The sequence below is a fragment of the Podarcis filfolensis genome (genome assembly GCF_964270895.1).
Source record: "Podarcis filfolensis genome assembly, chromosome: 2".
Taxonomy (NCBI): Eukaryota; Metazoa; Chordata; class Lepidosauria; order Squamata; family Lacertidae; genus Podarcis; species Podarcis filfolensis.
Genome location: NC_139605.1, coordinates 427812 through 441656, shown reverse-complemented (window position 1 = coordinate 441656; position 13845 = coordinate 427812). Strand labels below are relative to the sequence as shown.

The following is a 13845-nucleotide window of genomic DNA, read 5'->3' as shown; positions in this document are numbered from 1 at the left end:
CAAGGCAACATTGATGAGCATGCTTTGAGTTTAGTCCTCCAAAGGGTATGCATATATAGAATCACGTCATCATAAAATGGTTCAGCTGGAAGGGACCCCCCGAGGGCCACTAGTCGAACCCCCTGCAGCCGATAAACCCCTGACAGGTGGCACTCAACCTCCTTTCAATGGTCAAATTGAGAAGTCAAAAAGGGGGCGGAGCTGGACAAGCAACCCCACCACCACCGCCGCCCCATGGCTGCATCACTGGCAGAACAGCCAGCCCCCTCCTCATTCTTTCCTCCAACCCCAGCATCTTCCAGGGGTCTTTCTCAAGCTCCCAGCCCTTCTCCCACCCCAGCAGCTCCAGGTGCATCAGCTTTGTCCCTCCTCCCAGGCAGCTGCACCTGGACAGGTGAAAGCTCTTGTGAAGCAGGAGGGCAAGGGGTTCAAAAGGCCGCAAGATTACCATATTTTTTTCAAAGAATCCGGGGACACTTTTTTTTTTTTTTTGAACAGAGAAAAAAAAGTTACTAAAAAGAAGAAGTAATATCTTCTCTTCTGTGGTCTCCTCTGTTGTGCGGCCTTCCTCTGGACCTCAGTAGAAAAAAGACAGTCACGGAATTGAGAAATTACACAAAACAAATGAAATACCGTGAAAATCCCTGAAACGAGAAGTAATCGACTAGAAATATTATCTTGTAGAATTAAACTAAATAATAAAAATCAAAAAGTTTAAGGAAAAAATTAGAAAAACCTCGGTTGGGGCTCCCCTCTTTTTTCTCCTTCCTCTTTCTCTCTCCTTCTCCTCCTCCTCCTCCCCCCGGCGTCAGCTCCGGGGTTTTCATGGCCCCAGAGCCAAGCAGTTGGCCAGCTGGCCAGTCGATCTCGCTCCCGGCTCGATTTGGGTCACAGGGGGTTGTAAGTGGTTCCCCCAGTTGACGCGGCGGGTGCCCCCGGCTCCCCCTCGGCAGTGGCAGCGGCAACCTCAGCAGCCCGGAGCCAGCCTGGTAGCGCGGTTGGCTCTGGCTGGCTTCTGAAGCTGCTCACTGCCGTGGCGCCCGCCATTTGGCCTCGCCGGAAGTCCTCGTGTGATGTGTCTTGTGCCGTTGAACCAATCATGCAACATTCATTCCCTACTAATAAATCCACAACACTTAAAATATAAATCCGGGGACATTAAATCAAATCTGGGGACATTCTGGGGACGGATTTTGTCCAGGGACAGATTGTCACAGTCCGGTTCATGGGTGATTGAAGTTCCAGCTGGGGACGTCGGGACCGGGGGCAAGATGGCGGGATGGGAGCAGGAATGAGAGTCCAGAAGCCAGGGTCCAAGGATCAAGAAGCAAGGAGCCACAAAGTCGAGGGTCTGAGGGTCGAGAAGCAAGGAGTCACAAAGTCAAGGGTCCGAGGATCAAGAAACAAGGAGTCAAGAAGCCGAGGTCCGAGGATCAGGAAGCGAGAAGCCAGACGTAGCAAGGCAGGAATCGTGTTGCTGTGGCAAAGAGCGGAAGGGAAATGCTGACCTTATATCCCTTCCCGGCTCTAGCCACCAGGTGCTGTGAGTTACCAATCGGCCTCACCTGTGCGGCCACGCCTTGCCTCTTCAGAACAAACTTAGGAAGGCCCCAGTCCTTCAGAGTCCTATTGGTCACAGGGCCTGGCTCTTGCATGCACACCTGACACAGATTTGTCAATCCGGGGACTGTCCCCGGGAAACAGGGACACCTGGTAACCATCAAATAGGGGAGCCCAAGGACCCTGAAGACAGCCCAACTCAAAAGACGCCAAAGAGGCACATCTAGTTCTGCCCAACCTGGCGCCCATTATGGGAAACCCACGAGCGGGATTCAGGCTTCAGAGCATCTGTCCCCTAACGCAGTTTCTAGCAACTGGGATTGAGAAGCATCGGTCCCTCAGACCGAGCCATGGATAGACTTCTCCTCCATATCCTCTTTTAAAGCCGTCCAAGATGGCCGACGTCGTTTCCTCTGGTGGCAGGGAGTTCCGCAGATTAACTAGGAAGGACTGGATCTTGCAGCCTCCTTGGGTGCCTGCGTTCAGAGAGAGGGAGGAGGAGCACTCCCCTCTGTGCTTTGAACTTTTGTCATGCTGGCTTTTTTTTTAAATAAAAAAAAGGAAAGTCCCTGGCTCGGGCGCAGAGTCTGCAGAGTCCAGCAATACAATCTGCTGCCCTGCTTGCCTCTGAAGCAGAGAGAGGAAGAGTTCCACAGAGCAACCTCGTGAAACTTTAAAAAAAATATATAAATTTTATTACTATTTTCCACACAGCAACAAAAAAATATCGAAAAATAACAAGACACAAAACACAAGAACCAACATTCGAAAAACAAATCCATATCTTACAATTTAATAACATAAACACTAAAAAGAAAAACAAATGTTGACTTCCACCAATCCCACAGCACCTCCTTTACCTCTCATTGTGTCTTCCTGTTTTCCATATCATCTCTATCCTAACATCTAGATATAAATCCCTCTTTCTTATCCTTTCACTTCACAAGGTTATTTCAGACTCAGCCAGACTTCTGTCCTCGAACCTTGGCTTTTAAAGTATTCATTTAGGCACTCGTTAAACTGAAAACAGTTGCGGCAGGAAACTTGCAAAAGGCCAGGGAGCCACATCCACCAGGGACAGGAAGCTGCAGCAACCACCGAAGTGGCCTCAGTCGCCATGGAGACGGGAGGAAGATGCAACTAGCAGCGCAGGGAGGGAGGGAGGGAGGGAGAAATCAGCTGCCTCGTGGAAGGAAGCTCCCCATGTGGAGAAGAGGAGGCTGAGAGGAGATGGGACAGACATCATCCAATATCTGAAGGGCTGAACCATGGAAGAGGGAGCCAGCTCGTTTCCTCCTGCTCCGAGGGCGGGGCGGAGTCAGAACTCGAACCCGTGGCTTCCAGTGACAAGAGAGGAGGAGATTCCGACTGTTGTAAACCAAATCTGCCCTTATTCCCTCATGGGGGACACAAGAGCCCTTGTAGAGTCCTTTGTAGGTTCTCCATCAGTAGGAGAAAATAACATAGAATATTGAGAAGCAAAGCAGCTAGTAAGCCTGATCTTTATTGATCTGTTGCAACAAGGTGCTCTCCTCACTCGAAGGTAAGGAGGAGGAGCCCAAGCAAAGGCGTGCCCACCCTTATATAGACATTTTAAATTCCCTGCCCTGGAGCTCAAGACCACACCTCCATACATCATACATACATCACAGAAGGGGTGTAGCTCAAGACCACCACCCCCAAACATCATACCTACATCACAGAAAAGGCGGTCCACAACAGAAATCTGAGTGTGTTGTTTATCTCCTGTCTGCCAGGTTACCTGCTTGCATTACCTGGGCTTGCGCCACTCTTTTGTTATTATAACTAATTAATTTGGAATTTATGTAATTTGGTTTGATTTGATGTGATTGGTCGGTTAATAAAAAATTATTCTTAAAAAAAAAAAAAGAAAGAAATGCAGTGATCTCAGCTCAAGCATCCAGGACAGATGGCCGCCCAACCTCTGCTTGAAAACCTCCAAGGAAGGAGAGTCCACCAGCCCCAGAGCTTTTAGTGTCAGAAAGGTCTTCCTGATGTTGAATCTCCTCTCCTCCTGGTGAAATGCATGCAGCTGTTTCTCATAAGGCTTGGCTTCAGATCATGGAATATCTTGAACTTCTCTCCTTAATTGAAAAGGTATTAGCCTAGGCCCAGCGCCTCTCCTGATAGTCTTTTGATCCCCGGGGAGTGAGTCATGAGTCCTGGAATTCCAAAGGATTTGCATTGATTTATTTCAAAAACAATTCACACACCTTGGCTCCATCTAGCTCATTTGTTAACCCTGGCTGGCAGCGTTTCAGGGGTGGGGAGCTGTGTCCTAGCCCTTCCTGGGGCATTCTGCATGCCAAGCTGAAGTGAAGGCCCAAGACAGGTGTTGATCATCCTGTGAGCTGCGCACAGGTGGTCTGAAGCGAGCGAGCGAGCTAGCACCATTCCTGTGGAGCCTCTTTTTATTGAGACAAATATGCAAGCTAGGCAGATACATTTTGGGGCTGTGACCTTTACACATCTTCCGTCCCAAAATCGTGGGGTGGTACAAAGCTATTTTGGCACCTGTTCCCCAGCGTCATTTCCCCCTTGCACAGTGGATGACGAAGGAGACAAAAGGTCTCAGAGACAAAGGTTACAGACAGGACACTGCTGACTGCTGAGACCGCAAAAGGTCAGACACAGGGGACGATGTTCCGGCAGCCGCGGCTTGTCTGGGGGGCCGTTTTTCTTGCACCCCAGGGTCACGCGTGCAGGCAGACGTGGCTGCCTGCTGGTGGAAAGTGTGCTCCCTCCGGACCCCACTCCCCGCTCCGCGATATCCCTACACCAAGCAAGTGCTCTAACCATGGAGCCACGAGGGCCCTTTCCGTAAAAAATTAAAGCAAGCTTCTAGTCCCCTTCGCCGGACAGGCGGTCTGAAAATTTAAAAAAAATAAAAATATTTATTCCCAGCCCTCGCTCTGCTCTTTCGCCTCTATTTTTATTTATTAAATTTGCAGACCCCCCCTCGTCCACTGATCGCAGAAAAAGAGCACAGGGTGAAAAATACAGCATGCATAATAAAAACGAGAGCAAACCAATGGGTCCCACAAACACATTTTGCTTCTTTATTGTATTGGAAGCCACCCAGAGTGGCTGGGGCACCCCAGTCAGAGGGACGGGGTAGAAATAATTAAATTACTAGTAGCAGTAGCATTTAAAAGGGTATAGAAAAAGCCTGGCTGAAAGGGAACCTTTTCACTTGGCAACTAAAGGGAGCAGAATCCACGGAAAAGGTTGTCCAGAGGGAGAATTTGGGGGTTTCAGAGCGGCTATGAAAGAGACCCCTTTCTCTCTGGGAAACCCACTGACAAATACCCCTTCCTCTTGGTTCATGTGGGAACCAATGACACTGCAAGCAACAGCCTCCAGAAGATCAAAAGAGACTACGAGGCTCTGGGCAGGAAATTGAAGCAATTAAATGCACAAATTGTCATCTCATCTGTCCTCCCAGTTGAACGACGTGGCCCAGGGAGAGAGGGAAAAATAGTGGAAGTGAACAACTGGCTTCGCAAATGGTGGAAACAGGAACGGTTTGGATTCTTAGATCACGGAATGCAGTTTCTTGAAGATGGACTTCTGGCAAGCAATGGGCTGCACCTCACAACGGTTGGGAGGAATGTTTTTGCCAAAAATCTCAGAAACCTCATCAGGAGGGCTTTAAACTGACTAATGTGGGGGAGGGAGACAGTGCTCCTGAAGGTAGGAGTCTATCAATTGATGAAGATGATCATCCAAATGTCATAGACCAAATGGAGCAAACAGCACGCAGACCTAGTGGTGGGAGGAAAAAATCCTTAAATAAGAGACACGGGGGAATGATTAATGGACTTCAATGTCTGTACACTAATGCGCAAAGCATGGGAAATAAACAAGATGAGCTTGAGCTCTTGGTGCAGCAAACTAAATATGACATAATAGGCATCACTGAAACCTGGTGGGATAAGTCCCACGATTGGAATGTAATAATGGAGGGATACAATCTATTTCAGAGAAACAGACCAGACAAGAAAGGAGGAGGAGTGGCGTTATATGTCAGGGATGTGTATACCTGTGAAGAGATCCAAGATTTAGAACCTCAAAGCCAAAGTGAGAGCATTTGGGTCAAAATTAAGGGAGAGAAGAATAACAGTGACCTCATTGTGGGAGTTTACTATGGATCCCCAAGCCAAGCGGAGGACATAGATGATGCCTTCCTGGAACAGATGGCCAAGCATGCAAAAGGAAGGGAGATAGTAGTAATGGGGGACTTCAATTACCCGGATATTTGTTGGATGTCAAACTCAGCCAAGAGCATAAGGTCAAACAGATTCCTCACTGGCCTTGCAGACAACTTCATTGTCCAGAAAGTGGGAGAAGCAACAAGAGGAACAGCCATTTTAGATCTGGTCTTAACCAATGTTGATGACCTGGTTAGTGGGGTAGAAGTGGAAGGATCATTAGGCGCGAGTGATCATGCTCTTCTGAAGTTTACTATACAACGGAAAGGAGCAGCCAAGCATACTAGGACTCAATTTCTCGACTTTAAGAAAGCCAACTTCATAAAACTTAGGGAAGTGCTGGGTGAGATCCCATGGACAGTAATACTAAAAGGAAAGGGAGTTCATGATGGCTGGGAGTTTGTTAAGAGGGAGATAGTAAAAGCACAACTTCAGGCAATACCAATGAGACGGAAACATGGAAGGTGCCTAAAGAAGCCAGGGTGGCTATCTAAAGAACTTTTAACTGAGTTAAGATTAAAAAAGGATGTGTACAAAAAATGGAAAAGGGGGGAAACCACCAAAGAGGAATTCAAACAAATAGCCAGCACGTGTAGACACAAAGTCAGAAAAGCTAAAGCACAGAATGAACTCAGGCTTGCTAGAGAGGTTAAAAGCAACAAAAAAGGCTTTTATGGGTATGTTCGTAGCAAAAGGAAGAACAAAGAAACAGTGGGGTCACTCAGAGGAGAAGATGGTGAAATGCAAACAGGGGACACAGAAAGGGCTGAACTCCTCAATGCCTTCTTTGCCTCAGTCTTCTCCGATAAAGAAAACAATGCCCGACCTGAAGAATTTGGAGCAAATGATTCAGCAGAGGAAACACAGCCCAGAATAACTAAGGAGATAGTACAAGAATACTTGGCTAGTTTAGATGTATTCAAGTCTCCAGGGCCACATGAACTGCATCCAAGAGTATTAAAAGAACTGGCAGATGTGATTTCAGAACCACTGGCAGTCATCTTTGAGAATTCCTGGAGAACAGGCGAAGTCCCGGCAGACTGGAGGAGGGCAAATGTTGTCCCTATTTTCAAAATGGGGAAAAGAGAGGACCCAAATAATTACCGCCCAGTCAGTCTGACATCAATACCAGGGAAGATTCTGGAGCAGATCATTAAGCAGATCTGTGAGCACCTAGAAAGGAATGCTGTGATCACCAATAGTCAGCATGGATTTCTGAAAAATAAGTCATGTCAGACTAACCTGATCTCGTTTTTTGACAGAATTACAAGCCTGGTAGATAAAGGGAACGCAGTGGATGTAGCCTACCTTGATCTCAGCAAGGCATTTGACAAGGTGTCCCATGATATTCTTGTAAAGAAGCTGGTAAAATGCGGACTTGACTATGCTACCACTCAGTGGATTTGTAACTGTCTGACTAACCGAACCCAAAGGGTGCTCATCAATGGTTCCTCTTCATTCTGGAGAAGAGTGACTAGTGGGGTGCCACAGGGTTCTGTCTTGGGCCCGGTCTTATTCAACATCTTTATCAACGACTTGGATGATGGACTCAAGGGCATCCTGATCAAATTTGCAGATGACACCAAACTGGGAGGGGTGGCTAACACCCCAGAGGACAGGATCACACTTCAAAACGACCTTGACAGATCAGAGAACTGGGCCAAAACAAACAAGATGAATTTTAACAGGGAGAAATGTAAAGTATTGCACTTGGGCAAAAAAAATGAGAGGCACAAATACAAGATGGGTGACACCTGGCTTGAGAGCACTACATGTGAAAAGGATCTAGGAGTCTTGGTTGACCACAAACTTGACATGAGCCAACAGTGTGACGCGGCAGCTAAAAAAGCCAATGCAATTCTGGGCTGCATCAATAGGAGTATAGCATCTAGATCAAGGGAAGTAATAGTGCCACTGTATTCTGCTCTGGTCAGACCTCACCTGGAGTACTGTGTCCAGTTCTGGGCACCACAGTTCAAGAAGGACACTGACAAACTGGAACGTGTCCAGAGGAGGGCAACCAAAATGGTCAAAGGCCTGGAAACGATGCCTTATGAGGAACGGCTAAGGGAGCTGGGCAAGTTTAGCCTGGAGAAGAGGAGGTTAAGGGGTGATATGATAGCCATGTTCAAATATATGAAAGGATGTCACATAGAGGAGGGAGAAAGGTTGTTTTCTGCTGCTCCAGAGAAGCGGACACGGAGCAATGGATCCAAACTACAAGAAAGAATATTCCACCTAAACATTAGGAAGAACTTCCTGACAGTAAGAGCTGTTCGACAGTGGAATTTGCTGCCAAGGAGTATAGTGGAGCCTCCTTCTTTGGAGGTCTTTAAGCAGAGGCTTGACAACCATATGTCAGGAGTGCTCTGATGGTGTTTCCTGCTTGGCAGGGGGTTGGACTCGATGGCCCTTGTGGTCTCTTCCAACTCTATGATTCTATGATTCTATGACCCCCACCCCTAATATCTGGAGGGGAGAGAAAACTTAGGGAACAAGCTGTACAGTACTACCAAAATGATTAAGGTTTTAAATGACAATTTTAGGTTATATTTTAGTGATCAAGATTTAACATATTAATTTAAACTGCCACTATATCTGAATTGTCTCTGATATACCCAATTGCAATTCAATGTATTCCCGTTGTGTATTATGATTTTCCTGATATTGTAAGAGAGCCATAACTGGTCTGTGACCGTAATAACCAAATTCTATTCTTTTCTGGAAGGGAGGGTGGGTGGAGACCACCACCACCTGCAGCTTTCAAATAAGGGGCCTGGCCTGGCTGTGTGGCGCAGTGGTTAGAGTGTCAGAGACCAGGGTTCAAATCCTGAGGCTTGGCCATCATGAATCTGTCGCCGGGTGCGGGTTGCTGCCTCTCAGCCTGACCCGCCTCGCAGGGCTGTTTTTGTGGGGAGGAAAACGACTTACCGCCCTCCTCGAGCTCCTCGTTGGCATAGAAATAAAACCAATGAGAAGAAAATGAGGAAACGTGTCACATCAGGAAGAAGTTTCTGGTGGCGAGAGCCGTTTGAGGGTGTGGGCTTTCCATTCCTTGGAGGGTTTTCGGCTGGGGACAGGTGCGCGTCTCTCTTCCATGCTGCAGTGGAGATTCCTGAATTGTGGGGGGGTTGAGCTGGATAACCCCTGGGGGTCCCTTCCACCTCTTGTTGGGAAAACGCCCGGGAGGGCCACCACCTTCTCCAGTGGTCACTCTCTGGCTATAAATCTTCCTCAGTCCAGAGAGACCAGTGACAAGTGACCCCCTCCCTCCTGAGAGGAGCACACCCATCTTCTGGCATCTCATTGCAGAAGAAAGAGACAATCGGAGCTTTAAAACTACCGGTACTTTATTCAATGGTCTATATACAGAGAATCCATCAGCATGTCTGTGCTCTCTCAGCAGCAGTAAAGGTAAAGGGACCCCTGACCATTAGGTCCAGTCGTGGCCGACTCTGGGGTTGCGGCGCTCATCTCGCTTTATTGGCCGAGGGAGCCGGCGTACAGGGTCATGTGGCCAGCATGACTAAGCCGCTTCTGGCGAACCAGAGCAGTGCATGGAAACGCCGTTTACCTTCCCGCCGGAGTGGTAGCTATTTATCTACTTGCACTTTGACGTGCTTTTGAACTGCTAGGTTGGCAGGAGCAGGGACCGAGCAACGGGAGCTCACCCCATCGCGGGGATTCGAACCCCACGACCTTCTGATCGGCAAGTCTTAGGCTCTGTGATTTAACCCACAATGCCACTCGCGTCCCCTCAGCAGCAGTACAGAACATCTCACACCGAAGTGAAAGTAACTTCTCTCGCAGTCCCCAACAGTACTGAGACTTCCTTTCTCTCGCTCTCAGACACTCACATGATATAAACAACCATAGTGCTGCTTGCAGAGCAGCTGGTGAGATAAAAATCCTAACACCGCTATGGTTCTATAACACTGTGGGGTTAGAGCACATAACAACTTATCAAAAAAACATCATCCTCATTCATTTCCCCCCCCTCCCCCCAAAAAGAAAACCCCCACCCCCAGACTTCCCTCAGCTCCTCTCTCTGGTTTTTCAGCACATATTATTCTCTGCATATTGTAAAAGTGCAAAGATCCTTAATTTATCTGTGTTTATATCACCAATAAAAAGTTTGTGTATGCTTATTCCAAACCTGCCGAGGAGTCCAGTTCATTTTGTTTAAGTACTTTGCATTCTTCCCATTCTTCTCTAAAGTCACAGTTGTCCTTATCACGTCGTTTGTGTGTCAATTTCTACAACACTATGACTCAAAGTCGGGGGGCTCCCGAGCCCCCAAAGCCTGGGCACGACTGCGGCTGCCTCTTGGGCGCAGGGTCTCCTCGGAGGCGGCGGGGACGCGGGCGAGGGCGCAACCGGCCAGGCAGAAATCAATTGGGGACAAGAGGAGGCAGGTGCGCTTGCCTCCTTGCGGGCGAGGGAGGGGCGGAGGGAGCCGCTGCTCCTTTGACTGTCACTCCCAGATGAGTAAGGTTGTCTTGCCTGAACAGGATCTTACCAGCGACGCCGCGAGTGACTGGGAAGGTCAGTTCTGGTTCCCCCCGTCCTTGCATTGGGGACATCTGGGGCGGGAGCTGAACGCGTGGAGGGTTTGCCCAGTGCGCCTTCCTCTTGACACGTGTCTCCCTCTCGTCCCGAGTTGGGGCTCATTCAAAGTCCACGACGCCTTTGGCAGAGGCTGCCCTCCAATCGGAGCGCCGGGGGGGCCAGCGAGGGCCGGATTTGCCTTGACAGAGGGCGGCGGCGGCGGCGGCTGCACCCCGAGGCAGCTGTCCTCCTGGGCGCGGAAGGGACGTCTCCTTGCGGACTAGGGAAAGGTGAGAGCGGGCGGGGATCGGGCCCACAGAAGGGGCGGGGGGGGGGGCTCCAAGCAGCAGGAGGAGGCGGCTGTGGGGGATTTGGGGGGGGGCAAAAAACAGCCACCACGCAGCCTCCAGCATCCCATTCCGGCGCCCGGACGCCTGGGTCCTTGCAGCCGCATTTTGAGGGGGAGCGGGGGGAGAGGTGGCTGGTGGAGCATAGCTGCAAGGCGGGAGGTGGGGGAGGCAGGCGGAGACCCCCCCTTGTATTTCTTCCTCTTCCCTCCCCCCCCCTTTTCATCCTCCCTGCCGAAGCGGCCTCGCCCTCCTCCATCTTCGCATCTCTCCATCCTCTCGGCCTGGCGCGCCCCTCCCTGATCTTGCGGGGGGGGGGGTGCTCTTTGCAGAGATGGGCTGCGGGGAGAGAGGGGGGGCTCAGGTTGCAAGATGGGGGGGCGGGACAGGGGGAGAGTCCGAGGTGGAATGGGTCAAAGGGAGGACGCATCGGTCGCGGTTCGGATGAGGAAGCCGCCTCAACCTGTTTCTCTGTCTGTGCGCGTCTTGCCCCCCCCCCCCACTGGCAATGGCGTCGCTCCAAACCCCCCCCCCCCGCATCTGGAGGGCAGGGAGATCTTTTTGCATGCATGCGGGGGGGGGTGGCATGATGAGCTTGCAAGATGGCAGGGGCCCAAATATTGAGCTTGCAAGCGAGACTGAGACAGGCTTGCGGCGCGCGAGGGGAGGGGACCCTCCTGCACTTGGTGTCCCCGCGGGGGTGGGCAGCATAAAGTGTCTTGGGGGGTGCAAGCCGAGAGAGGCCCACCTTCTTCCAGCCCCCTCTCTCCTTCTTCTCTCTTGCAGCGTCTCCGCCCCCCCGCAGCATGGCGCTGCCCCCCTCGCCCCCTCGCCGCCGCCGCCGCCTCCTGCTGCTGTTCCTCTGCGGGGCCTCGGCCCTTTCGCTGGGGGTCCTCTTCCTGGCCGGCGGGGCGCACGAGGCGCTGCTGTCGCGCTCGCTGCCCTACCTGCTCCCCTCCGGCAGGGGGCGCCCTCCCTCCTCCCCCCCCAGCTGCGCCCCCCTCCTGCCCTCCGCCCAGGCCTTCCTGCTGGCGCCCGCGGGCGACCCCTGCGCCCTCCGCACGCCCTTCCTGCTGGTCCTGGTGGCCAGCGCGCCAGACCACGCCGCCCGCCGCCAGGCCGTGCGGGACAGCTGGGGCGGGGCGCTGTGGGCCGGCGGGCGCCCCACCAGGACACTCTTCGCCCTGGGGGTGCCCTCGGAGCCCTCCCAGCAGGCCGCCCTGGAGCGGGAGGCGGCGCAGCACGGAGACCTCCTCCAGGGCCGCTTCCGGGACACCTACGCCAACCTGACCCTCAAGACCCTGGCACTCCTCGGGTGGGCAGCCACGTGCTGCCCGGGCGCCTCCTTCGTGGTCAAGGCCGACGACGACGTCTTCCTCAACCTGCCCGCCCTGGCGCGCCACCTGGCCGCCCTGCCCGGCCCCCCGCCGCCCTACCTGGGCCGCATCCACTGGTGGGTGCGCCCCAACCGCGACCCCCGGAGCCGGCACCACCTCCCGGCCCCGCTCTACCCGGGCGACACCTTCCCCCCCTACTGCAGTGGCACCGCCTACGTCCTCTCGGGGGAAGCCCTGCCAGCCCTGCTGGGGGCGGCGCGCCACGTCCCCCTGGTGCCCCTGGAGGACGTCTTTGTGGGGCTGTGCGCCCGCCAGGCCGGCCTGGCCCCCCTGCACCTGCCCCGCATGGCCGGCTCGGAGCACTTCCCGCCGGACGCCTGCTGCTACAGGGAGGTATTGTTCAGCGTCCATGGCGTGGCGCCGGCCGAGATGGTGGCTGTTTGGGAGGAGGTGGGCACCCAGGAGGGGGCGTGCAGCGCCTGGCAGAGGGCCCTGGGGCTCGTCCGCTGCAAGGCCCTGGCGTGGCTGGCGGCGTGAGGAAGACAAAGACTTCACCGGAGGAAATCTGCACCCTCGGGACTCCGCCAGAGAAGCCTCCGCATCTTGGGGCTTATATTGCTGAATTGGCAACTGGTTTCGCAGAGTCAGAGGTGGGAGCCCCAGGGGTCATCTAGCCCCACCCGCCGTGATGCGGCAACTGGTTCATTAAGCAACGCACAAAGTCAGCAGCATTTCTCCGAGGACACGCCCAGCCCTTCCTTCTGCCTGCAGGTGCCACAAGCAGACGACTTCGGTTGTGGGGCAGAGATGTAATGACAGAACTGGACAATGGGGTGGGACCCCCAAGGGTCATCCAGCCAAACCCCCTGCAGCGCGGGGATCTTAGCCAAGGCTCCTTTTGCAGCAGGATTTCTGCCACTGGATTTTGGGACCTGGGATATTCCGCCGCCTTCCCTGGACGCTTTTCGGTTTCAAAAAACGGCCATGTTACTAGTCGTCATGGATTTGGATGCGATATCCGAAACACATGGGGTTGGGGGGGGGGGCAGCCTGGGCTGTGGGTGTCACCTTCATGGTGGGGCCAGGTCTTCACTGACCGGCAGCCGGTTTCTCTGGACTCCGTCAGAGGAGAGCCACTCCTTCTCAGCAGAGACAGTGGAGGCTGAGCACAGCCCCTGGCAGACTTACTACTCACCCACTTGTCTTCGAAAGCCGGCCTTTGCTGCCTCTAGTGGGAGGGAGTTCCATAGGGAAAGTGCCTGCAGGATCAGGCCAATGGGGACCCATCCAGTCCAACATCAGAGAGAGATGCATATTATGGGGAGCCCTAATAATAATAATAATAATAATAATAATAATAATAATGAGCGTCGTCTCGCCCAGCCCCCTGCCCCGATGGGTGTGAAGTTGGGGTGAACAGCCCGCTGGCAGGGCCTGAGCCCCAACATCCTTCCCAGCAAACTGGACTCATCCGGTGGCATTCACCGCCTCCAACCGCAGAGGCACAGCATAGCCGTCGCAGCCAGGAACAGTAATAATAAGAAATAATTTTATTATTTGTACCCCTGGGTTGCTCCTCTTCCACAAACCGGGTTCCTTTCTGGGCTCTACTCGCAAGGAGACCCTTCTGCGCGCAGAACAAACTCTAGCCCAACAGTTGCCATTAATTTGATTTGAACTGATTTTATAAGGAATTGATTTTAGAATGCCGTATTACTTTACTGTTGTTAGCCACTCTGAGCCCGGCTTTGGCTGGGGAGGGCGGGATATAAATAAAATGTTATTATTTATTATTATTTATTAAAGAGACTTTCCCAGGAA

At 52.3% G+C, this 13845-nt stretch overlaps 3 protein-coding genes across 5 annotated transcripts in view; 2 read left to right on the top strand and 1 right to left on the bottom strand.

The window, feature by feature from the left end:
- LOC310757072 (uncharacterized protein) overlaps positions 1-13845 on the bottom strand; it is a 238572-nt gene that overhangs the window by 79808 nt on the left and 144919 nt on the right. The gene's annotated exons all lie outside the window — the stretch shown is intronic.
- Positions 1-13845, top strand: part of LOC310757028 (uncharacterized protein) — a 163842-nt gene that overhangs the window by 110296 nt on the left and 39701 nt on the right. The window lies entirely within an intron of this gene.
- B3GALT4 (beta-1,3-galactosyltransferase 4) lies at positions 10207-13845 on the top strand. Its single transcript, XM_083602212.1, has 2 exons — positions 10207-10630; positions 11474-13845. The coding sequence occupies exon 2, from the start codon at positions 11494-11496 to the stop codon at positions 12559-12561; it is 1068 nt and encodes a 355-aa protein (XP_083458338.1). The 5' UTR covers positions 10207-10630; positions 11474-11493; the 3' UTR covers positions 12562-13845.